The sequence below is a fragment of the Rhinopithecus bieti genome, unplaced genomic scaffold (assembly GCF_001698545.2).
Source record: "Rhinopithecus bieti isolate Rb0 unplaced genomic scaffold, ASM169854v2 scaffold_23325, whole genome shotgun sequence".
NCBI classification, from domain to species: domain Eukaryota; kingdom Metazoa; phylum Chordata; class Mammalia; order Primates; family Cercopithecidae; genus Rhinopithecus; species Rhinopithecus bieti.
Window position 1 is genome coordinate 101,577 of NW_016810673.1, and position 26,773 is coordinate 128,349.

General features: G+C 43.9%; 1 protein-coding gene across 1 annotated transcript in view; it reads left to right on the top strand.

Moving 5' to 3' along the window:
- Positions 1-26,773, top strand: part of CREB3L2 (cAMP responsive element binding protein 3 like 2) — a 130,916-nt gene that overhangs the window by 88,159 nt on the left and 15,984 nt on the right. Inside the window, exons 3-8 of the mRNA XM_017892610.1 lie at positions 1,923-2,098; positions 4,848-4,935; positions 9,326-9,510; positions 11,889-12,035; positions 13,884-13,942; positions 16,589-16,657. Of these exons, the coding sequence (XP_017748099.1) occupies positions 1,923-2,098; positions 4,848-4,935; positions 9,326-9,510; positions 11,889-12,035; positions 13,884-13,942; positions 16,589-16,657 (724 nt within the window). The remainder of the gene's footprint in view (positions 1-1,922; positions 2,099-4,847; positions 4,936-9,325; positions 9,511-11,888; positions 12,036-13,883; positions 13,943-16,588; positions 16,658-26,773) is intronic.

Consider the following 26,773-nt stretch of genomic DNA (forward strand, 5'->3'; position numbering starts at 1 on the left):
CGGAGTCTCGCTCTGTCGGGCTGGAGTGCAGTGGCGAGATCTCAGCTCACTGCAAGCTCCGCCTCCCGGGTTTACGCCATTCTCCTGCCTCCGGCTCCCGAGTAGCTGGGATTACAGGCGCCGCCACCTCGCCCGGCTAGTTTTTTGTATTTTTTAATAGAGATGGGGTTTCACTGTGTTAGCCAGGATGGTCTCGATCTCCTGACCTCGTGATCCGCCCGTCTCGGCCTCCCAAAGTGCTGGGATTACAGGCTTGAGCCACCGCGCCCGGGTGAAAAACAATTTTAATAATCATAGATTTTAGTTCTTAGTTTCTGTGTCTACCCTTCCCTTCCTACTAGTGGTTCTGAATGATTGTACCGTTTCATAAGAAAACTGGAGTCACATTCTTGAATGTAAAATGGATTTATAATGTGAACGACTTGGCTCTCCTGACAGTCATGGGTCACTAAGCATGTGAAATGTGGTGTATGTGTTTAAGCATTTTGATAAAGGAGCATGTCTTTGCTTTATATTAGCCTCATTTTAGTAAAACTGGTATCAGCTAAGGAATGTGGCCTTGAGCTTGCTTTGTCTTGTTCTGTGGCTGTTTCCAACCTTCTTGTCTTTTCCTTTCCTTCCCTCCTCCCTGCTTTTCCAGGCAGTGCTGAGGTGCTAGCTCCAAAGTAATTTGTTCAGAAATACAGGGTACCTCTTAGACTCTGAGAAGAATGTGCATTAAGTGGCAGAGGCACTCTGTCTGTTCTGTCTTGTCTCTTGGTTGTTAGCTATCTCCAGGCCTGGTGATGATCAGGAAAGACAAGACAAGACCCAGACTCATCAAGATGCAGCTGTTTTCTCTGGAAGAGTATTTAGTCCATTTCAGTAAAGGGCAGATGGTTATCGCAAACCCAAGTCTCCCAAAGGGCTGAGCAAAGTCTCTGGAAGTCTAAGTGAAGGTTTAAGGCCTCGGTGGGATCACAGTGAAAACAGAAGGGAACAAAAACAAACAAAAAAAAATGGAGTGAGAAGAAAAAATATGAAAAAACCAAATATCTTCCCTTTGGGCAGAAGGAGAGAGAGACCTACTCACCATGCTCTCCCATCTTCTCCCCTTGGTTGCCAACCATTTGCTTGCTTCTCTCTCTCACTCCCTGGCTTGCTCCCACTCTCACCCTCGCTCTTTTTCCCTCCCCCTCTCTCTCTCCCTCCCCCTCCCTCTCCCATCCCTTTTTCTCTCTCTCTTTCTTGACAGGATCTCACTCTGTTGCCCAGGCTCTGGAGTACATTGACGTGATCACGGCTCACTGAAGCCTGGACTTCCTGGCTTAAGCAGTCCTCCTGCCTCAGCCTCCCAAGTAGCTGGGACCACAGACGCTCACCCCTGCACCTAGCTAATTAAAAAAAAATTCTTTTTTGTAGAGACAGGGTCTTGCATTGTAGCTCAGGCTGGTGTTGAACTCATGGGCTCAAGCAGTTCTCTTGCCTTGGCTTCCCAAAGTGCTGGGATTATTTGTGTGAGCCACTGTGCCCAGCTGCTTCTTTCTTTAATGTTTTTAAATTTGCTTATTTATCTGTTTTTGATTAGATAACACATTTACATGATTTGACAATCAACAAGAGTAGCTCATTACATATTCAAAATCCTCCCTCCTATTCTATTCCCCATCAACCCAGGCTTCTTCCTGAGAAACGCAGTTTCTCTTTTTCTATGGATTCCTTCCAGAGTTTCTTTAGCCATACTCACATGCTAGTGAATATAAGTATAGATTCTTTACTGTTCATATCTATCGATCTTTTCTCTCATATACTTCATTTTCTTTTATTCCACTCTCAGTAATCCATCACTGAGCTTTTTTGGGGAGAAAGACCAGTGGTTGTTTGTTTTGCTTATGCCTGATGCCCTGAACAAGTTTACATGTGTGCTTGTCTTTTTCCTGCAGATGAGGTGGAAAGTGAGAAATGGTACCTGTCTACAGACTTCCCTTCAACAACCATCAAGACAGAGCCAATTACAGATGAACCACCCCCAGGACTCGTTCCGTCTGTCACTCTGACCATCACAGCCGTCTCCACCCCGTTTGAAAAGGGGGAACCTCCTCTGGAAATGAATACTGGGGTATGCTCAATTTTCTTCTGTATAAACAGGTTGGATTAAAAGATACAGATCATTCTCCAATAAGGTGTTTAATCTTTTCGGAGTTAGTGGCTGTGTACATTTAAGGACATGCAACTTTATATGTGTGTATATACATATGTATACATTTAATAAGGGTATGTTGATTTGGTGCCAGCTTCCTTTAAAGCCATTGTTCGGAAAAAGATAGTAGGTAAGCTGATTTCATTCTCTCTTTGATTACTGTTACAAAATAAAAAACACAGAAAATATCTATGGTAAAAAAAAATTCTCCGTGGCACTGATTTTTAAGCAGTGGAAAGGGAGTGACTGAGGTGATGACGCAATCCGTGGCTTACAGTGCGTGGCTCCTGGGAATGTGAGCTCCTGTGTAGTATTTTACTTTCCTAGTGAGATGCTGAGTTGTCCTTACTCAAGTCCGGAACCTCCCACCTATTGATTCTTATGATAATATGAATAATATTAACAATATTAATAACATTATCATAATATTAATAGTAATAATAACACCTATTATTATGTTACCCGTGGAAAGCATAAGAAATCAGGATTTTTTCCTTACTGGATTCCATGCCTACCGCAAGTAGAATTTAATTCTACTCTACCTTCTTTCTGGATATTTCCAGTGTCTGGCCATGGACCAGCATCATATTTGTACATCATCTTGCAAGTGTTGGAAGCCTGTCTTAGCTTCCCTTAAGTTCAAAGCCTCGGGTTATAAACAACAACTTCATTAACATTCCTTAAGTCAGATTTCTTATGAGCAAGATAGAGTGTCTACCTGCAGCTGGGCATGGTGACTCATGCCTATAATCCCAGCACTTTGGGAGGCAGAAGCTGCAGTGAGCCGAGATTGCGCCACTACACTCCAGCCTGGGCGACAGAGCAAGACTTGTCTCAAAAAAAAAAAAAAAAAAAGAAAAAAAGAAAAAAAGATACAGTGTCTACCTCTTCAGAATAAGATAACACTGAATCAGTAGACTCATAAAATGTCACTGCATACTCACTTGTTAGTCCATCTGTGTACATGATGAAGGGTTATAGACAGAGGCCTCTGCAAGTGTGCTAGGATTCCTTTCTCAGTAGCTACCTGAGTCTCTTTATTAGGCTAGGCTCTCTGGGTCTATATTAGTCTCCTTGCTCCACAGGATTTTAGTTATTTTATTTATTACTTTTTTTTTTTTTTTTTGAGACAGAAGTCTCACTCTGTTGCCCAAGCTGGAGTGCAGTGGCACGATCTCAGCTCGCTGCAACCTCCGCCTCCCGGGTTCAGCGATTCTTGTGCCTCAGCCTCCCTAGTAGCTGGGATTACAGGCACCTGCCACCACCTCCGGCTAATTTTTGTATTTTTAGTAGAGATGGGGTTTTACCATCTTGGCCAGGTTGGTCTCGAACTCCTGACCTCAAGTGATCTGCCCACCTTGGCCTCCCAAAGTGTTGGGATTACAGGCGTGAGCCACATGCCTGGCCTAGTTGAATTATTGTAAAGCATGTAACTAGCAAAGGTCAGAGGCATGGCCTTGCTCCCGTGTATGGGCCAGGTAACTTTTCTCCTTTCCCTACCAGGCATTTCAGGATTAGATATCATCAGTCATTAAGAAGCCTTAATAATAACATTAATTATTAATATTAATTATATATTATAAACAATATTATTATATATAATATATAATACATATAATATATAATAATCAATATTAATAAAGTTATATAAGAGAAAGCATGTGGTTTGGTGCACAGTCCCTACCCCAGGGCAAGCTGGTGGACGCCTGTGACTTTTTAAAATTTAGTCCCGTTTTCCATGGTGATTGACTCGATTTAAGTGCATTGTGGCTGTATGTGATTTACAGGCTGCTTTGCATTGCAGGCAGGGAAAACTCCCAGGCTGGTGTGAGGCTGAACTGGGATAACAGACCCCTTGGCCCCTCCTCATTCTTCTAAGGTCACCACCTCTTAGAAGGTCTCTTATTTTCTTTCAGAGATCAAATGCACAGTTATGCTCTACAGCTAAATTCTGCAGTCTTGGGAATCCTGACCAGTATCAACTATTAGTCGCTTTTTAAAGCCCCCAAAGTGGAGTGAGGATAGGGGGAGTGGAAGCAGTGTTTGGTTCTTACTTAACCCAAACTGTGTATAAAGAATAAAGTTAGCAGAATGATGCCACAAAAAAAAAGTACCAGAATATTTTGTAATAAAATGCCTTTACAGTACTACAAAAACTTAGAAAAGAATATTGATATAGTCTTGGGCTTGAGCATTTGACTTTCAACTTTAGAGTTCTGAGTGTTCTTTTCTTTTTCTTTTTTTTTTTTTTTTTGAGATAGGGTCTCATTCTGTTACCTAGGTATGATCACAGCTCACTGCAGCCTCAAATTCCCGGGCTCAAGTGATTCTCCTGCCTCAGCCTCCCAAGTAGCTGGAACTACAGGTGCACGCCTTCACGACTGGCTAATTTTTATATTTTTGGGGGAGACAGTGTCTCACTATTGTTACCCAGGGTGGTCTCAAGTAAGTTCGGAGGGTCCTGTCAGCTGTAATGCCAAGTTTGGTGATGAGAAAAAGGTTAAGAACTAAAATGACTCCCTGTCAGGGAAGCTGCGTACACTCAGCTATTCTCCAGGATAGGCAGGGCTGTCCCGAGAGGAAGACACAGGTGATAAATAGCTCTCCTGCGTGTGTCTTCAAGGCTGTGACTGGTTTTTAAAAATTGTGTTTGAAATTCTTCCTCCAGGTTGATTCTTCGTGCCAGACCATTATTCCTAAAATTAAGCTGGAGCCTCATGAAGTGGATCAGTTTCTAAACTTCTCTCCTAAAGAAGGTCTGTCTGCCCTCCCTGTGTCCCTTTGGGTGTGGAGATGGTCTCTGAGTCTACAGAGAGGGAATATGGCGAGAGAGCTGGGATGAGTTTGTATCACAGAGGTAGCTGGCTTTATGAAATAGCTCTGTTCTTAAAAAATAAAAATTTTGCTTCCAAATAATAAATTTTGCAAGCTAAATATTATTTTCCCATATATGCACTTAATTAAGTTTCAGCTAAGTGTTGCCATATTTTACTTCTAGCCAGGGTGATATTTTTCAGAACCTTTATGGACCGCTACTACAAACACTATCAAACAAGAGAACTGCAGCTCTTAATCATCCAGGTGTGAACCCTGTAGAACCCCACAAATCAACAACCATCTACAAAGGCACCTTGCTTATTTTAAACAACTCTAGTTTCAACTCTTTGTGAAGTAAATTCATAATTAATTATGCGGCCAATTCATTGTTTGTAAACATTGACTTTGGATGACAGCTATTGCAAGGAGCCTCCTCTCTATTTGGTCATGTTCATAGTTTATAGTTGTGCATCTTTTTGGGCTTCTTGACATCCATCCATTTAGAATTAACACGTCCTTGAGAGGTGCTCATACTTTTTTTTTTTTTTTGAGGCAGAGTCTCACTCTGTTACCCAGGCTGGAGTGCAGTGGCACCATCTTGGCTCACTGCAACCTCTGCCTCCCAGGTTCAAGCGATTCCTGTGCCTCAGCCTCCTGAGAAGCTGGGATTACAGGCGTGCGCCACCACACCCAGCTAATTTTGCTATTTTTAGTAGAGACGAGGTTTCGCCACGTTGATCAGGCTGGTCTTGAACTTCCAGCCTTAGGCAGTCTGCTCGCCTCGGCCTCCCAAAGTCCTGGTATTATAGGCATAAGCCACCACACCTGGCCAAGGTTGTTATATGTCTATATTTCTCTTTCTCTATGTCAGTTTTTTTCTGAGTTTCTCCCTCTTTGTTGTCCTGTGAAGCCCATAGCTAGGAATCCCGGATGCAGACCCCTGAGCCTCATAAAGTCTAATGAAACTCTCTCTGCTGCCTTGTATATGCAGATTCTCCTGTATAGGTCCTGCTCTTCTCACTTCTGTGCCTTCAGTCATGCCATCACTTCCCTTTTCATTCCTACTTTTTGTTTATTTATTTTTTTCTGTGAAACAGGGTCTCTTCTGTTGTCCAGGCTGGAGTGCAGTAGTGCAGTCCTGGCTCGCGGCAACCTCAACCTCATGGGCTCAAGCGATTCTCCCACCTCGGCCTCCCAAGTAGCTGGGACTACAGGCATGCACCACCATGCCCAGCTGAATTTTGTATTTTCTTTAGAAATAGGGTTTCACTGTGTTGCCCAGGCTCGTCTGAAACTCCTGAGCTCAAGTGACCCTCCCACCTTGGCCCACCAAAGTGACAGGATTATAGGCATGTGCCACCTCATCTGGTCCCATTCATACTTTCAGTACAAATTTTGAAGTACAGTTCATTACTTTGGTCAACAAATAAGAAATTGGCTTATACAGTTGTCACCAAAAAGGTATATGTGCCACAGTATATAAATGTGAGGATATTTACATATGAGCACTTCTCATGAAAATATCAGCTATCTTCATTCCATTAGAAACTAACTGAGGATTTGATTTGTAACAATGTAGTCAGGGTTGGCCCTTTATTTGCCTTTATTATCAATAAATAAATGATTAAATTTTAAAAGTTAATAATACTGAGTAGAATCCATATGGAGACACTATTTCTTTGCACTGAGTGACAGACAATAGTGCCTTGCAGCTTTATATACCGCTTCAAAGTAATTGCTTTCATTTGCATAACACCAGTTATGACTATCAAATGCATCTTACTCTTTTAATTTATGCTGTGATGTGGTTCAGAAGTGTCATCACCATAACAATGAAACCCATAGTGGCTTCTGAATCCAGGGTTATTGAAGGAGAAATGTTTCAAGAATAAAGTAAAGGACAGCCCTTCCTTATTATCCTGGATAAACAGAGATAAGGAAATTCTATATCCTTGACTGCAGCAATTTCTAGGCAAAGTAGCTTCTTGTCCCCAGACCTTGCAGTAACCCAAAAGCGGCATTTCAAATGATATTTAGAAATCTGATCCTGAGGTGCCTCTGGTCAGCTCTGTAGCTCTTTCATAGGTAGGAAAGACAAGATTTAAGTTGCTTCACTTGCTTTTCTCATCATTCTCTTTCTGTCTTTTGTGAGGGGCCCTCTGCTTAGACGGGAGAACAGTATTAGAATAATTTGGCCCCCACCAAGTGAAAGGGACAGGGTGGCTTTAGGTACTTTAGGTACATTCTTGGGAATGTAACAGCACAGAGCCCCTATTAGGTTCGTCTGCTTCCTGTTTTTTTTTTTTTTTTTTTTTTTTTTTTAAACCATGAAATGCCGTAATATTCATGGCATTCAAGAAACCTTGATTAACATGCTTAGGACTCCTGTTTCTTAGCCAAGCACCTGCATATTTAAGGCATGTCGTTCCCTTCCTGGGCTGCCTGCACCTGTGGCAGGAGTAGTGGGAATAGTGCGACAAGGATTATTTTAGCATATTCTTTAGCTTTAAGAGTGCCCACAGAGACTAAAAACCCCAGGGACCTCTTTGGCAAGACTGGCAGAGAAAAAGGGAAAGAGGCAAAATGTAGAGAAAAGCTGTATGTGGCAGAAAGAGAAAGAAAGGGTGGGAGAGAGACAGGGAATGGCAATGAAAGAGAGAGAGAAGAAAAAATAGCATGCCAGGGCCGGGGGGACCGGGCATCGCCTGTTGTGGCCTCGGCTATTCAGGTATTCCTGTAGGAGAGAGCTGCTGATTGCTGCTCTTCCTCTCTGAGAGCAGTATATTAGTCCGTTTTCATGCTGCTGATAAAGTACCCGAGACTGGGCAATTTATAAAGAAAAAGAGGTGTAATGGACTCACAGTTCCACATGGATAGGGAGGCCTCACAATCATGGCGGAAAGCAAAAGGCACATTTTACAAGGCGCAGGTGAGAGAGAAAATGAGAACCAAGCAAAAGGGGTTTCCCCTTATAAAACCATCAGCTCTCATGAGGTTTATTCACTACCACAAGAACAGCGTGGGGAAACTGCCCCATGATTCAGTGATCTCCCGCTGGGTCCCTCCCACCACAGGTGGGAATTGTGGGAGCTACATTTCAAGATGAGATTTGGGTGGGGACACAGCCATACTGTATCAGACAGCTATGAATGAGGTCATCTTTCTTGGGTCAGTTGTTTTGTCTCAGGAGGGCCCTTCCCGTCCATAGTATGTTGGGTGGTCTCCATCGGAAGAAGGGACAAGGAGGTGGTGCCCTGAGGCTTCTCATGGCCTTCAGCAGTTAGTTCCCTGGCCGAGCAGACTCAGCTGTGTGGGCCTTGCCCACCGTGGGGCTGCTGTACAGAGGGCTCATTGTCCTGGGGGCTCCAGGAATGAAGTGTTTACCTGCAGTTATCTTCCTTGGCTCAGTAGCAGTGGCTGGTACAACAGAAATACGCACTGTTCAGAAAGAACAGTGAGAACCAAGAGTGCTTTCATTTCAAGGAATCCTGGTTGGATTCCTCCTTCAGAAGCCCATCTCTGCTGCCCTGGAGATGCTTGATGGACACTGACCAAGGCTCCATAGGCCCTGGCAGAGAGGGTGTTGTGCCTCCCTGAGGAAGGGCGGAGACTTTACAGGAGAAAGTCTCCCCACTGAACTCTCACTTACTTTTCCTGTGCCCACTCCCCTATCTGAAGATGGATTTCATGTTTTCTGACTGAAGAATGCCTGGCGTCTTGCCTGCGGGCATGACCACTCACATTGCTCCAGAAACAAACCGGCTTTTTTCAGAGCAGCCACTCTGGCTTTTTGAGACGGAGTCTCGCTCTGTCTCCCAGGCTGGAGTGCAGTGGTGTGATCTTGGCTCACTGCAGCCTCCGCCTCCTGGGTTCAAGCAATTCTCCTGCCTCAGCCTCCCAAGTAGCTGGGACTACAGGCGTGTGCCACCACACTCAGCTAATTTTTGTATTTTTAGTGGAGACGGAGTTTCGCCATGTTGGTCAGGCTGGTCACAAACTCCTGACTTCATTTGATCTGCCCACCCGAGCCTCGCAAAGTGTTGGGATTATAGCCATGAGCCATTTCGCCTGGCCCCTGGTTGCACGTTTATTGGTTTCTTGTATACACTTCCAGTGTTTCTTTTTGCCAGTACAAGCAAATGTGGGTCCATATCCTCTTTCTCTCCTTTTTCATCCAAAAGGAGGATTCCTGTATCCAGCCTCTGCACTTTGGAGATCTGTCCGTGTCAGCTCATGGAGGCCCCTTGTGCTTTAGTTCGCGGTCCCAGAGATCAGTTGTATTCTGATTTGTGGCTCTGGTATGGATGAGATGTGCTTCGTTTTTTGCAGCCCCAGTGGACCACCTGCATTTGCCACCCACGCCCCCGAGCAGTCACGGCAGTGACTCAGAAGGCAGCCTGAGTCCCAACCCACGCCTGCACCCCTTCAGCCTGCCTCAGACCCACAGCCCCTCCAGAGCTGCACCCCGGGCCCCCTCCGCCCTCTCCAGCTCCCCTCTCCTCACGGCTCCTCATGTAAGTATGCAGCGGGCGTTCCTGGACCAAAAGGGACCCTCTCCATTCCTTCCCATGGGGCTGTATCCAGAGCGGGACCACTCAAGGCTGTTTGTTTTTCTCTTTTGTCAAGAAGTTTCTGTTTAATGGCGAAAGCGGAGTGATGTCAACCCTAAAGAACACCTTCTAAGAACTGCCCGCACATCTCACCTTTTACTACCACAATTCTCTTCCTTTTCACATGCACACTTCCAGTTTTTATTAGTATGTTTATTTTACAGAGCTATAGGCATGAGGAATAAAAATTTGGGGTTTTTCTCCTCAAAGTTCTATCATAAATATTTGTGTTAATTTAATGGTCCTCGTGACCTATGTCATAGGAAATACCTTTTATATTTTAAATAAGCAATTTTCGGTGAACTTAAAAATTACTGTGAGATTAATGTCTTCGATGCCTAAAGGTCAAAAACAATTTAAGCCTTTTCTGTATGTCGTATGGCTCTTAACCCAGGAACTCCGATCAGACATCAAGACCCGTCGTTCATCATGAGGACACCGTAATAAAGAAGAATGGATCATTAACTTCTTATTGTTCTAGGAGTGAATTGGTTTCTATGAAATTATAAAAATTATAATCAGCTATTTTGAATTTACAATATCACAACTAGAAAATTTAAATGAAATGAGATGTTTAAAAATTCTGTAAGAACCATGCATCCATTAATTAACATAACTCTGAAAGTTTGTATTGATTCCGTCCCTGAAAGTTCTAGATCTGTAACCACATTCTTATATTTCACTATTACTGAGGACAAGGGAATTCACCTTTCCACTCTTTCTTCACCTTTTCAACTGGAACCTGACTTCACTCCTTGGATTACTAGAATAACTTGTATCCTATATACCTGTGTGTACTACTATGATCTGTCCATTCTACATGTTGATGGAGGAACTCTTCTCCATGTCAGATGCTTGCCCAACAACTGTGTTGTGTTTCCCCATCATCTATTGGCAGCAAGCCGTGACACCTTTACTCATTATCAGGTGTCCAACCCTCCGCTGCTTCAAGAACTCCTTACCCACACTAGGCAGAGTGGCTTCTTCAGTGACTTTTCAAAATACTGCCTTTTGCTTAGAATGCACTCCTCTCTCTTATGTAAATCATCCCCTTTCTTTCAGGAGGCCCAATTCAAATCTCATCTCCTGCCCTAAACCTTTCCTGATCACACAGCTCATAGCAGTATTCTCTTACTTCAAATTTTTAGTGCACCTTTAGCTAATGTATTAGTTCATGTTCATGCTGCTGATAAAGACATACCCAAGACTGGGCAATTTACAAAAGAAAGAGGTTTAATTGGACTTACAGTTCCACATGGCTAGGGAAGCCTCACAATCATGGTGGAAGGCGAGGAGGAGCAAGTCATGTCTTACTTGGATGGCAGCAGGGAAAGAGAGAGCTTATGCAGTGCAACTCCGGTTTTTTAAAACCATCAGATCTTGTGAGATTCATTCACTCTCACAAGAACAGCACGGGAAAGACTCACCCCATAATTCAGTCATCTCCCACTGGGTCCCTCCCACAACACGTGGGAATTATGGGAGCTATAAAATGAGATTTGGGTGGGGACACAGAGCCAAACCATATCAGCTAAGAGTACAGTTTAGCATTTAATTACTCTTATCCTTTCATGGATATCAATTCAGTCTCACAGTCTTGATCGCAAACTACTTGAGAGATAGTCCTCTATGGCATTTAGTATGGAGCTAAAATGCAATAGGGACTCTGATTAATTATAAACATGCCATTCTACTGTGGGGTCCATGAGATGGGCTACTGTTCTTGTCTTCATTGCTGATGGACAGTCTGAGACTGCTGAAGCCAGAGGCTTCTTTGGAAAGAGTCTGCAGGTGTGTCCCTGGGTGCTCTGCACCCTTAGCTAAAAGTGGAGGAGAGAAGTGACTCCTGGTGTGTAGAGAGCACCTTATAAAATTGCATTTTCAGAAGGAGAACAACAAAATTCTTGTACAAAGCAGGGCTGCAAATGAATCCTTCATCACTTCAAGGCCAGGAAATCTCTAGGGATGTGGGAAATGACTTCTCTACTTTTTCTTTTCATGTTTTAGCGAGCGGGGTGCTTCCTGGGAAATAATGGGTGGGGGTTTCTTTATTATTTTCCTTGAATTATAACCCCTAGGTTATAACACTCACATGGGAGTGTCTTCCCCATCTTCCCATGCCTTTCAAAATACCCATCTATCACCCAAAGCAGGTGGGGCATCCTTGTCTCAGAGCCTTCTGTAAGACATTGTAACAGATTCTCATCACCCCATCGGGAGGCTATTCTTCAATGGTCCCAGTTCTTTTTCTTTGACCCTTTTCTGCTCCTTGGTCTGCACAGAAACTGCAGGGGTCGGGCCCTCTGGTCCTGACAGAGGAGGAAAAGAGGACCCTGATCGCTGAGGGCTATCCCATCCCCACCAAATTGCCCCTGTCAAAATCAGAGGAAAAGGCCCTGAAGAAAATTCGGAGGAAGATCAAGAATAAGGTGAGCCTTTCAAATCTAGGCACTTCTAGAGCAGAGACACGAGCAGAATCGAGTCAGCATCCCCTTCCCTGCCTTCCCAATGGCCAGCACTACCCCATCCCATGGCAGAGACCAAGGCCAAGCCCTTCCCTTCCCTAGGCCCTGGGAGGAGCATCCTCACCGCGTGCCTCTCTCTTCCTCCAGCCCATCCCATCCCTCTTGAGGCCAGCAGACTCCCAAATCAGTGTCTACCTCCTTGGTGCCCACGATGATGCATTCAGGGGTGGGAGGAAGCTATTAGAATTTCCATCTAGTTTTTCTTTAAAATCTCAGCCTTTTAAATTTTGGGTTTATGATATATACAATAGTTTCCTCTAGTAGACATATATATGTATTATATATATTATGTATGTATGTATTATATATTATATATGTGTTATATATGTATTGTATATATTATATATGTATTATATGTGTATTGTATATATTATGCATGTATTATATATAATATATGTATTGTATATTATACATGTATTATATATTATATATGTATTATATATTATACATATATATGTATTATATATATAAAAAATACAGCATATATATGTATTATATATATAATACAAATACATTGAGAGTGCTTGGTTAATTTTTTCTTTCTTGTAGGGTTTAGTGATTACAAAACTTCGGCAGTTTGCTGGTCTGTATTTGGACTCAGTAGTGTCCTACCCCTAGGCCCCTCAGTGCTGAGCAGGGCTAATGAAAACCAAGGGGATGGCTGAGGCACAGGCCTACCGGGAGGGTGGGGGCAAAGAGGGCAGGAAGACAAGAGCTTAGTGTCACTCTATCCATGCGCGGAACCAGCAGCAAGTTGATGTGTGACCAAGCCCCGGCTGTCTTGCTTTATAGATGTAGTTCAGCCAGCAGAGGTCCGGGAGTTAAACTCACTTATCTGAGACCACACTGATGGTTTGTGAGCCACATGTTCGGGCCTGGCTCCTTACTCAGTGTCCATTTTTTTCTCTTCTCTTGTTTTCTGTTTTTTTTTTTTTTTTTGGATACAGAGTCTCACTCTGTCACCCAGGCTGGAGTGTAGTGACGTGATCTCAGCTCACTGCAACCTCTGCTTCCCAGGTTCAAGTGATTCTTCTACCTCAGTTTCCCAAGCAGCTGGAACCACAGATGTGCGCCACCATGCCTGGCTAATTTGTTTGTTTTTTTGTTTTTTGTTTTGAGACGGAGTCTCACTCTGTCACCTAGGCTGGAGTGCAATGGCGCAATCTCGGCTCTCTGCAACCTCTGCCTCCCAGGCTCAAGCGATTCTCTTGCCTCAGCCTCCCAAGTTATTACAAGCACGCACCACCGCGCCCAGCTAAATTTTGTATTTTTAGTAGAGATGAGTTTTACCATGTTGCCCAGAGAGGTCTTAAACCCCTGACCTCAGGTGATCTACCCGCCTTGGCCTCCCAAAGTGCTGGGATTACAGGCATGAGCCACTGCGCCCAGCCATTTTTTTGTATTTTTAATGGAGATGGGGTTTCACCATATTGGCCAGGCTGGTCTTGAACTCCTGACCTCAAGTGATCCACCCACCTCAGCCTCCCAAAGTGTTGGGATTACAGGCGTGAGCCACCGCGCCTGGCCACTCAGTGTCCATTTTACTGGGGGCCTACTTTGTAGGAAAGTAGGTGTGAGTTCGGCAGCTGGAAACCCAGGAGGACAGAATAGGTGACTAGTAGCTTAAACAAATGGCAAGCAGCTTGCAGAAGTGAGCAGGGCTTTAGTGACTTCTATGCTAACCACCTCCTATCTTAACTGGTTTACTCAGAGCTGGAAATTAATCATTCTCCTCCCACCCCTCTCTCTCAGATTTCTGCCCAAGAAAGTAGGAGAAAGAAGAAAGAATACATGGACAGCCTGGAGAAAAAGTAAGCCTGCTGGCAAACTGTTGTGTTCATCGGGCAGTACGGGCAATATGCACAGAGAAATGTGGGTGTGTGGAGAATCAGGGAGAAGCAGTTCAATTCCTCTTTCTGGCCACCTTGGAAACCCGGTGGTTTATCAGCTGTATTTTGCCTGCCACCTAGTGGTTATTTGGAGGAGATGTCTATAATAAAGCAAGAAAGAAGTAAAAGCACGTTAGTAGGTGTTTGAATCACACCACTGCCAGCCAGGACCCCGGAGTCCTCAGAGACTTCCTTTCTAACACATACAAATATTAACATTCCTGCACATTCCTGGAACTCCTAGCAGGAGAAACCCTGTTTTAGCGGAAAGGAGCAGTGCTACTTAATCAGCCCCCACTGGCCAAATTCCCTCACACTCTATAGAGAGGGCACACAGGGAAAGAAAGATGTCAGGTTGGCGGCCTTTATTTTCCAGCCACTACAATTCATGTTTTTTTGCAAAAACACTTGAAGGCAATCTTTGTTCTCTTAAAAAGTCTGTAATATCAGGCGGGCTGTTAGAAAAAGAGGAATTAAATACAGTTTTGTCTTAGCCCTAGAAGTTAGTTCTTCAGCTAACAAACTTAAGATCTTTTTAAGATGAGCATGAGGCCCCAGACCCAGGAATGAACTTCATGTGGATTTGGGGAAAGGAGTGGCTGGTGGTTCCTGGCTGTTTCTCGAAGTTACTATTTAAAGTCTAGTGCTTCTATCACCTGACTTAAGTACTGGTAATGTAGCATTAAGCATAGTCAGCTCTCTGTATCTGGGGGTTCAGCGTCCTCAGATTCAACCAACCATGGGTCTAAAATATTCAGAAAAAAACCTCAATAGGCTGGGTGTGATGACTTATTCTTGTAATCCCAGTGCTTTGGGAGGCCAAGGTGAGAGGATTGCTTGAGTTCAGGAGTTCAAGACCAGCCTGGGCAATGTAGCCAGACCCCCTAAAAAATAAAAAACAATTAGCCAGGCATGGTGGTGCACATCTGTGGTCCCAGCTACTCAGGAGGCTGAGAGGGGAGAATCACTTGAGCCCAGGAAATTGAGCTGCAGTGAGCTGTGATTGTGCCACTGCACTCTAGCCTTGACGATAGAGTGAGACTCTGTCTCAAAAAACCAAAACCAAAACCAAACAACTCAATAAAAAAAATTAAAAAAAAAACTACAACAAAAATTAATACAACTATAAATGCAAGATAACACATATTTACATAGTATTTATATTGTGTTTGGTATTGTAAATAACCTAGAGATGATTAACATATACTGGAGGATATGTAAAGGTTATATACAAATACTACACCACTGTGTATCAGGGACTTGGGCATTGGAGATTTTGATATCTATGGGGAGTTCTGGAACTAATCCCCCCTGAATACAATGGGATGACTGTAGTTCCATGCTGTCCCCCATTTTCTATGGGCATCCAGGGTTAAGATGTTTTTATCAAAATCTCTTTACTGTCTCTTTTGGCAGCACCGGGATTCCTTGTCCTGGGCTATTGTCCTCCCTCTTGTCCTGCCCTTTGCTTAAGTCTCTTCACTTCTTATCAGTCCTGGTAAGAGTGTAGCCGGGAGTATCCAGATTATTGTAGTATAGGGGGAGAAGTATGATGGGCATTGAGAACACTAGGGAGGAGGTAAGAGGAAAGAGGGTTGTAACACCCTAAAAGAGGGTCGTATTTTATACTGTCCCTATTCATCTTTCATTATTCAGGCACTTGTCACTCAGCTCCCTCTTTTTTTTTTTTTTTTTTTTTTTTTTTTTTGAGATGGAGTCTCACTCTGTGGCCCAGGCTGGAGTGCAGTGGCATGATCTTGGCTCACTGCAACCTGCCTCCCAGGTTCAAGTGATTCTTCTGCCTCAGCCTTCCAAGTAGCTGGGATTACAGGCACATACCACTATGCCCAGCTAATTTTTGCATTTTTAGTAGAGATGGGGTTTTACCATGTTGGCCAGGCTGGTCTTGAGCTCCTGACCTCAAGTCATCTACCTGCCTCAACCTCCCATAGTGCTGGGATTACAGGCATGAGCCACTATGCCTGGCCCCAGCTCCTTTCTTTTCTTTTCTTCTTTCTTTCTTTATCTCTGTCTCTCTCTCTATCTCTCTCCTTCCTTTCCCTCCTTCCCTCCCTCCATCCCTCCCTCCCTCCCTTCCTCCCTCCCTTCCTTCCTCTTTCTTTCCTTTCTTTCTTGTCTCTCTCTGCCACCAGGCTGGAGTGCAGTGGCTATCTTGCCTCACTGCAACCTCCAACTCCCAGGTTCAAGTGATTCTCCTGCCTCAGCCTCCTGAGTAGCTGGGCACGCCACCATTCCCAGCTAATTTTTGTATATTTAGTTGAGACGGGGTTTCACCATGTTGGCCGGGATGGTCTCGATCTCCTGACCTTGTGATCCGCCTGCCTCAGCCTCCCAAAGTGCTGGGATTATAGGCGTGAGCCACTGCGCCTGGCCTATTATTTTTTTTTTTTTCTTACGTCTCTTCATCCTTCTTTCCATACTTTCCCGCACTTCCATGGAGTAGCAGATCCCCCCCAACCCTCATTTTCCTCATCCCCACCTACCCTAGCTCCTGGCTTAGTGTTTGCTCTATGGATAATAATTTTCTTCTTTCTCTCTCCTTTGTAGAGTGGAGTCTTGTTCAACTGAGAACTTGGAGCTTCGGAAGAAGGTGGAGGTTCTAGAGAACACTAACAGGTAAGTGTCACTGGACTGAGAGCTGATTGTGCTGCCAAATGGAAGGTGGGGAAGGAAGAGGATAGAATCCAGAACCAGGGATGGAAGAAAAGTAGAGGAGTTCACAGTGGAAGTGCAGATGTGCTGAGATGCTCAGCATGGCCAAACTCTACCCACCCACTCCTGCTACACACACACATATGCACACATGCTTGTACACGTGCTACTCTCGCACACACACAAACATATGCACACATGCTGTCATATTCACATCCTCAATACACATGGACAGACTCTCATATGCACACACATGTACACATACATGCATATTCTTTACTTTTCCTAAATGATGTAGCATTGAAGAAGAAGGTGATCATGACAAGGACTATTACTAGGGGGTTGAAAAAGAGGCTTGGGGGAGAATAAGATCAACAAGCCTGATTCTCCTGAAAATGACATCAAAATTTAGAGGTGAACAAGGAGGCACTGGCCACTTCATTATAATCCAATTTTAGTAGCAAATGATACTTACTAGTTTAAAAAAAGAGAAAATCATTGGTATTTTTTTTCTTTTTTTTGAGATGGAGTCTCGCTCTGTCACCCAGGCCAGAGTGCAGTGGCATCATCTCGGCTCACTGCAAGCTCTGCCTCCCAGATTCAAGCGATTCTCCTGCCTCAGCCTCCCAAGCAGCTGGGACTACAGGCATGTGCTACCACGCCTGGCTAATTTTTGTATTTTTTTTAGTAGAGATGGGGTTTCACCATGTTGGCCAGGATGGTCTCAATCTCCTGACCTCATGATCTGCCCCCCTTGGGCTCCCAAAATGCTGGGATTACAGGTCAGAGCCACTGTGCCCAGCTGAAAATTGTTTTTTAAATTTGTTTTTAAAAATTAACTAGTTTGTTAATTAATTGCATTTCAAACCCATTTTACAAAAATTATAATGGTACCAAGTTGATAAATTCCTCTAGCACTTACTGTGCCAAGTCTGTTTTAAGCACTTTACAGCTATGAACTCATTTAGCCCTATGAGGTGCCATTATTATCATCCTCACTATATAGAGGAGGTAACTGAAACTCAGAAAGTTTAGGTGATTTGTCCAAGGTCACACAGTAAATGCTAAAGCTGCATTTGAACCCAGGTGGTCTGGCTCTGGAGTCTCAGTATAGGAGGAGTATATGGAGGTTTATGTCTGGGTCATATGCAGGAGGAAGGGGTGAAAGTGCAGGGTTAAGAAACTGGCTTTTGGGGAGTTTCATCCAGAATGTATGTGTTCATGTTCACACGTGATACAGTACCTGTGCTGTGACAGTTATTTCTTAGTCAGAGACTCCTGTCACCCTGAGTGTTAGAGATCCAACAAATTAAGCAGAGAAAAATGAACTTAATGGGTAAACAAAAATTTAATCAGATTAAGGGTCAGCATTAATGCCCAGTAACAGTTGTGCAAATATTAAGGGATCAGTTTAAATCTCTTTGCAAGTTATTTGATAATAACAAATGAATTTAATTCCCATTTCCTGATTCTTTATGGTTTGTTGCTCAAAAAGCTGGCTAATATAGACATAAGCTAAAACTACCATCAGTGGGATCCCCGTGAAATTTTCTCTGCATTTCTGGGAACGTGTGCTCAGAGAGCAGTCAGGGACAGTTCACGTAAGTGATCTGTAAGACAGACTGCCCAAAGGGAGTAAGCGCCACCAACTTAGCGTGGCATTACCTTGATCTCAGGAGGCCAGGGAGCTGGTTTCACTGCTTGCCTTTGGCCCTTAGTCTCCTGGGGCTTCCTCTCTTTTTATCTCCACTCCCTCTCCCCTGGGGGGATTGCCTGAGGCGGCTCTGGTTCTCTGGATCCTGACCAGTCAGTGTCTGTATCCAAGTTTTTAGCATTCTGAGCAGATATCCCAGCACCCATCCTGGCACTTGCTCCCGCAGCAGCCCCATGTTCCTGAGTGGGTGGGACAAATCCTGGCCAGGAATTCGTGAAAAGGGAAGAGCAATCTGTCAAAGACCTCCTTGGAGTTTGTGTTCAGGTTTCGTCCTCTACAGGCTCAGTGTCAGGCCTTCCCTCGGCCACATGGGGGCAGCAGAGGTACAGCGGGGATGTGCTGGGGGCAAAGTCGGGCTGTGTGAGGGAGAAGGACCGATCCACCACCTTGCCTGGCAAGTCTCTCCTCTCCCCTGCAGGTGGACTGTGCTGCTCGCTCGTTCGTTCGTTCGTTCGTTCGTTCGTGTCGTTCGTTCTTCCTCCTTCCTCTTCCTTCCTGCCTTCCTTCCTTCCTTCCTTCCTTTTCTTTTCTTTTTTCTTTTCTTTCTCTTCCCTTTCTTTCTCTTTTTCTTTTCTTTCTTTTTTCTTTTTCTTAGTTTCTTCCTTCCCTTCCTTCCTTCCTTTTTTCCTTCCTTTCCTTTCCTTTCTCTTTCCTTCCTCCCTTCTTTCCCCCCTCCCTTCTTTCCTCCCTCCTTGCACATTTTCATTTTTGTTTGCTTGTTTGAGTCAGATATCCAAATAAGGTCCATGTGTTCAAACTGTTTGATATGTCCATTATGTCTTTTTGTCTGTAAGTTCTCTTGAATGTCTTTGCTGTTATCTAGTAAAGGCCGAGTCAGTTGTCCTATAGAGCCTTCCGTGGTCTTAGTTTACTTGTAATATCCTTGTGGGGTCTGTTAGCACAGTCCTACGCCCACTACAGACTCTACTTTGTTTGGTTTCAGTTTTTGGTAAGAATTCGTCATAGGTTCCACTACATGCCTCCAGCAGAAGGAACATAAAATTTGCTTATTTGGTTCTCAACAATGTACACTTATTGACTAGAGAGATCAATACATTAGGGGTTTGAAAGTAGCCTTATAGAATTCTATCATTTCTCCTCCAGTTACTAGCAGAATCTTTTTGTAAAGCATTAATGAACATGGGTGCACAGGTAACTCTATAAGATGCTGATTTCATTGTCTTTGGGTATATACCAGCAGAGGGATTGCTGGCTTGTATACGAGTTCTATTTTCAATATTTTGAGGAACCTCTACACTGTTTTTCATAATGGTTTTACTGATTTACATTACCACCAACAGTGTGGAAGGGTCCCTTTTCTCCACACCCTTTCCGACACTTGTCACGCCTTGTCTTTTTTATAATGATTGTACTAACAGATGTGAAGTGATATCATGTAGGGTTTTGATTGGTGTTTCTCTGATGACTAGTGTCAGTGAGCACCTTTTCATATGCCAGTTGACCATTTTTATGTTTTCTTTAGAGACGTGTCTATTCAGGTTCTTTGCCAATTTTTTAAAATTGGGCTTTGTTTTGTTTTCTTTTGCTGTTGAGTTGTATGAATTCCTTATATATTTTTAATATTAACCCCTCATGGTTTATATGGTTTGCAAACATTTTCTCCCAATCCGTGGGGTGCCTTTTCATTTTGTTAATTGTTTTTTGTTGTTGTTGTGCAGAAGTTTCTTAGTTTGATATAGTTTTGCTTGTTTATCATATGTTTCAGACTTAAGGAAGATGCATACATAATATGTGCTCCTTGTTAAAATAATGTAGAAAAAAAATAGAATCCTTTCACTTAGAACTATCTTTACGTTTTGGAATATTTTATGTGTACATATTTATATTGTGCATACTTCTTTATTAAGAACTATTTCCACATAACAAAACACTGGACATATTCTCATACATTTCTACAGGATCTTTGACTCACCATTAAAAATAATCTACCTTGGTCAGGTGCAGTGGCTCACCACTGTAATCCCAGCAGTTTGGGAGGCCGGGGCAGATGGATCACCTGTTGGTCAGAGATCACCTGACCAACATGGTGAAACCCCATCTTTACTAAAAATACAAAAATTATCCAGGCATGGTGGCAGATGCCTATAATCCCAGCTACTCGGGAGACCGAGGCAGGAGAATCGCTTGAACCTGGGAGGCAGAGGTTGCAGTGAGCCGAGATTGTGCCATTGCACTCCAGTCTGCGTGACAGAGCAAGACTCCACCTCAAATAATAATAATAATAATAATAATAATAATAATAATAATAATCTGCTTCATGCTTTTGGGATCTTTAGCCTTCCCTGACAGGCTGCTGTTACTAAATGTGACCAGAGCTAGTTTAGCCACCTGTTAAAGCAGGGAAAGTTTTTTGTTTATGTGTTGTCAGCATTATTAAGGTATAACTGCATATTTTTACAGTATACAATGTAACGATTTGATGTATGTGTATATTGTGAAATGATTATCACAGTCAGGCTAATTAACACATCCATCACTTCACATAGTTACCTTTTTTTTTTCCTTTTTGGTGCAAATGCTTAAGAGCTACTCTCTTAGCACATTTCAAGTATATGATATGGCATTTTTAATTCTAGTCACCATGCTGTACAGTAGATCCTCAGAATGTATTTACCTTATAACTGAACGTTTGTACTCTTTGACCAGTTCTCCCACTCCTAGCCCCTGGTGACCACCTTTCTATTCTCTTGTTTCTGTGAGTTTGACTTAATTTTTTTTTTTTTAGGTGTAAGTGATACCATACAGTATTTGTCTTTGTCTGGCTTATTTTACTTACAAAGCAGGACAAGTGTGTTGATGTTCCTCTTCCCCTTGGCCTCCTTCCCTGTACTCTGTGCCTTCCCTTGACTCTAGGAGCGCAGTGGCTCCGTTTGGCTTCTTCTCCCATGTCTTCTACCTCTTCAAGACTCACGTCTCCTTGTGGACAAAACTTTTATGGTAGTAATGGCTGGCAATGGATTCATCTGTGATCTTCCCACAGATAATTGTAGCAGGGACCTCCTAAGGTCATAATATATAAGACCAGTAGCTTTTAAGGCTGGGCGTGGTGGCTCACACCTGTAATCCCAGCATTTTGGGAGGCTGTGGCTGGTGGATCACCTGAGGTTGGGAGTTCGAGACCAGCCTGATCAACATGGAGAAACCCTGTATCTACTAAAGATACAAAATTAGCTGGGCATAGTGGCATGTGCCTGTAATCCCAGCTACTCAGGAGGCTGAGGCAGGAGAATCATTTGAACCTGGGAGGCGGAGGTTGCGGTGAGCCGAGATTGTGCCATTGCACTCTAGCCTGGGCAACAAGAGCAAAACTCCATCTCAAAACAAACAGACAAACAAAATCAGTAGCTTTTAATGTATTTTGGCTTGAGAGGGAAGTAAATAAAAGCAGGGCTGCCTCACTCAAACAGGGAGAATGGACCTAGAGTTCCTCTGACTGCTCTTCCCCCTTTCTCTTTGTTTTCTGCCAAGGGCCTCTGTGGTACTCAGAAAACACCACGCTAACCAAAATGACTGATGTAAGCATTGGCAATGCCTTGCCGTAGAGCCAGCCATGGGGAACTGGTGATTGGGGCGCTGGGCAAGGGAAGACGTCGGGACCCCTTTACTCACATCGCCCCATGCAGGTGACCGGTGTTTGAGCTGTGTGCAGGGCTGGGCTGGGGAATGCATACCTGTGTGTGTGTTCCTGTTGGTGCTTCTCATATTATCATCCTTCAGAGGCACCTGGACGGAAGTAGAACAACTTTGATAAGTGAACAGGATCCTGGGTCACCAGAAATGGGGGGTGGAGAGGCCTTGGGGGCCATTGTTTCATGTGGCATGGCATGGCATGGCGGGGAAGGGGAGTGGCTGTTTCATCACTGACCAAATGGAAGAAAATGATACCTCTTTACTTTTTTTCCACTCCTATACAATACCCCACAGGGGACTTTCCCATCTACCCAGATGAAAATTTGTGCTCGGATTATGAGTCAATCCTGAGTTAGTTTTTCTTTTTCTTTTTTTTTGTATTGGACTCAGCAGCAGCCACCTAGCCTATTACTTATTTCTAGGTGAAAAGACCTTTTATCTGAGCCACGGAAAATGGAAGAGGACAGGGCTGGGAGAGATGAGGAAGTCTTCTTCATCTTTCTTCAGTTTTTCTCTGGGAGCCTCTCGGAACAGAGCTGAAGCGGTGTGAAAGCACCTTCACACTTCCTTTGCTGAGGTGATCGGCTAATTGCATGCTATCAGGAAATGTGTAAGATGGGAGTGAGATGGTTTCCCAGGGGGCCCTCCTTCCTGTGCTCCATCAAGAAATACATTTTCACTTGCCAGTGTCTGGGCAGTGCCCGTGTGTGGCTGCTAGAGAATCCTTCTGGCTTTTCTAAGTGAATGCACCTCTCTAAGCTGCAAGCTCTCTGGATGGCCCCACCCTGGTCTCATCCCTGAGAAATCTTGTCATTTTTTCCTACTGGTGTAGTTTTCTTCTGCACGAGTGATGCACATACACTGGCCAGCCCATCAGTTGTAGGCGTTTGTGGCTCAGTTTGCTCCATTTCTTACTTATTTTGTTCTCAGGCTTCTTCAGGGCTGTGAGCTGCAGCCTCTCTCCTTGAGCATGGATTTGTAGAATCGTAGGAGCTTAGACTTGAGATACACCTTAGACATCATTGTATTGAACTGCTAATCACTGTATTTTACAGAAGGAGAAACTGAGGCCTGGTGGGGTTAAAGTAATCTAAACATTTAGAGCTAGAAGGGGGTGAGAACTTGGTCACTTAACTTTTGAACTGACCCTTACTTTGGTTTCTCTTGCTGCTGTGCCTCTTGCTCCTTCAAGGATCTTGCCCCAGCAAGAGCCAACTTTAGACCTGGACACAAGGGCCCTTGACTTGGACTCAGTGTTCCAGAGGGCCCTGTGCTGGCTGTCCTTTAGCCATGTCCCCCTCCAGGGGATGCGTAGTTGGCAGGACCAAAGGGATGCGTCCATCTGGAGCTCTCACCCTAGCCCTCTAGAACTTGCCCTACTACCTAGGATCTTGGAATTCCCTGTCCAAAGGTCTTAGCTCATTTCCAGGGCGTATGTGGACTTCTGCCCCAAATCTGTTCTCTGAAGGGCAAACCTGGTGACCAGCGGGCACCAATGAAGCCAATGGGGTAGACAGAGACAGCTCTTTGTGAGGGCTGCATATGGAGTTTGAACCAGGACTGGTGTGTGCATGACATCCTTCACAATATGTCAGCTCTGGGATTCAATTTAGCCTTATTTGTAGAAGACATGAGATTCCTGGGTCAGAGACAAAGGACTCTATTGCTCAGCAGGCAGTGTGAGCATAAGCATATATGTATCAGTTCTCCTTGCCCCCAGGTGCCAGGACAGATCTGGGTGGATGCTGTGCTCTCAGTGGGGACTGTGTCACAGCTAAGGAAGCCTGAGCTTGGAGAATCCACTGCTTTTATAGCAAGCAAGCAATAAGCCTGCTTCTTGCCCAGAGAGAGACATTACCTCATCTGTCCAGGTTACCAGCTTCATAACAACCTTGAGAGGTGGCCCATCATAAAAGAGCAGTGAGAGCCTTTCCATCTTGGCATCCCCAGCAGAATGTATAGGAACACAAGAAGACTCAAGAGACTGTCTCTCTCCAATGGAGTGGAGCAGGCTGAGGCCTGGGGTAATTCTGCTTATACTACCACATTTTGGCAAGCAGCCCTGGGAAGTCCAAGAATTCTAGTTCAAACCTGGCCATAGAGGGAGCCGGAAGGAGCAGGCGTTGGGTTGTTTGGCTTGGAGTAAGGCAAAGAGAAACCTTAAGATGTGTGGCATGGGGACTTCATTTGTACACTTTCCTCGGACCTCACAGAAGTAACGGACATGCTTGCCTGACATTTATCTCTATTGTTATCAGAAGTAAGAATTCTTTAATCTTTCTCTTTGATCTTCCTCTTAGCTATAGTCTTTCTCTCTAACTCTACTTTTCTTGTTCTTGAAAATCTCTATATGGTTCCTGTTAAAGATCTTTCCAGCCAAGTTTACTGGGCTTTGACTGGTTTCTGGCTCTCCTGGTCTGTTTGTTTAGCCCACACAGCTGTGTCTGTTTGCACTAATTTTGTGTATTTGTTCCCTACACACTATTATGGTTTTCTGTGCGTGAGTTCATCTCTTCTCTCTTAGACTGACAATAACTGGCTGAACCCACCCCCAGCTGCACACAGAGAAGCTATTTGAGGACTGATAAATGACCCAAGTTATTCTACTGTACACTTTTACCTTGGTTTTAATTCACTTTTCGTTTCTCCATTATCTCTAACTTCTGGTTGTGTGAAGAGTATGAACTTTCTTTTCACGTGGAAATATTTCAAACTTCAAAGGATTATTAGGCACTAAACGATGTTCCCCGGAGAGATGAGAAAGGCGTTTTAGTGTAATTTAGTGTAAAGTTCAAAATTCCACAGCCTCAGGTTTTGTTCCTTGGCCAGTGTTTGTTCCTGGGTCGGTAGGTAATTTAGCATTTCAGAAATGCCCTCTGCTTCCTGCAAAATCAAGAAGCCTCTTGTAATGTAGCAATTAACACAGGAAGAAAAAGGAGAAAATTTATATCCCCTTTTTTTTCTTTTAGGCCAGAGCCCCATGAACAACCTTCAAAACTTAAGTAAAAGGCCGTAAACATAGGTATTTACTCAAGGTTTAGGAGTTTGAGCTGATGTGGTTGTCTTTTGTGTATGACACACTTTAGTATTTAAAAGTCTTTGAGATTGTTCATGATTTTCCTTAAATATCCTTATGAAATGTGTGGAACTTGTAATCATTAACATTGTATCCAGCCACCTCCCTGCCGTCCATCCCAGGACTTTGAGGTAGAGGTTTCAGCTGTTGGACACCCCCTCCTCACCTCAGAACCTCCCAGGCACTAACTCTACATGTGACTCAGGCGGGGTGGGAAGGGATTCAGGGGGGATTTTGCCTCAGAAGGACATGGATGCTCACCTCTTCCATCATTAGGCCACCTGATCGTCACTTGAGTTTTGTTTTTTTTTGAGGTGGAGTCTCCCTGTGTCACTCAGGCTGGAGTGCAGTGGCGTCATCTCAGCCCACTGCAACCTCCGCCTTCCGGGTTCAAGCGATTCTTGTTCCTCAGAACCACCCCGCCTGGCTAATTTTTGTATTTTAGTAGAGACGGGATTTTGCCATGTTGGCCAGGCTGGTCTCGAACTCCTGACCTCAAGTGATCCGTTCATCTCAGCCTCCCAAAGTGCTGGGATTGCAGGCATGAGCCACCGCGCCTGGCCAAGTTCTGTGTTTGTGTGTTTGTTCGTTTGTTATTGTGTGCTCTAGATAAGTGACACTCAAGCTTTTTGGATGGTACAATTATTTTAGTTTATGCAGTGTCAAAGGCACACCAGACATACCACATGAACATGTGTGTATGCATCATACACCTCACTCATATGAATGTTGCACAAATCGATAGTTCTTTACGGCATACAGTGCCCTCTGATATTGTGTATTCTATTTGATTCCATTTCATTAAAAACATATACCAGTCACAACCCAATTGATTTCACAAACCCATGAATGGTTCATGATTTGGAATTGGGAAGTTACTGCTCTAGGTGCTTCCATAAGGCTGTGAAAAAGTTCCTGCATCTTAGAAGGCAGGTGATTTACCCAGGGAATAGTTTACACACACATATGTGCACCTGCACACACCACTTCTCAGAGAGTTCCATTTCTAAGATGTGTTAGAAGATTTGATGAAAGTATGTCTACAGAGAGGGCCTGAGTTGAAGCTCCCAACACAGCAAATAATTGGGAACCACCACTTTTTTGTTTTTTTTTTTCCTGGTCCTGGTTTCTGACTCCAGTGGGAAATTAAGTTCCTGAATGTTCAAAGTCCAACATTCAGTACCTGTATGACTGTTCTCATTCTTTCTTTTGTAAATAAGGAAACACACACAAAAGCAAAATTAAACCAAAACAAAGAAAACATGAGACTGTTGATGCATTTCCCAGTTATTGTAAGATTGTGTCTTCCACTCTTGGATGCTTCTGAATGTTTTGCCCAATTTCCTTTGATGCCTCCCAAGATATAGGGTGATGGTTTATTTTGGGCAAGGCTGGCAGCTGCTTTCGACTGCTCTTTTGCAAGGAACTGCATGAGGATAGCCACTGAGTTTATTTTTACATCTCACCACAGGACAAAATCCACATTTTCAATCAAGTGTTGGACACTCCAATTTAACAAGTTGTGAAAAATCTGTTGGCCCAGATAAACATATGCTAAGAGTATTCCTTTCTCTAAATTAAGATTTTGTTCCCGGAAGCCCAAGAATTCATTAAGGCCATAATTAGGCATGATCACTGA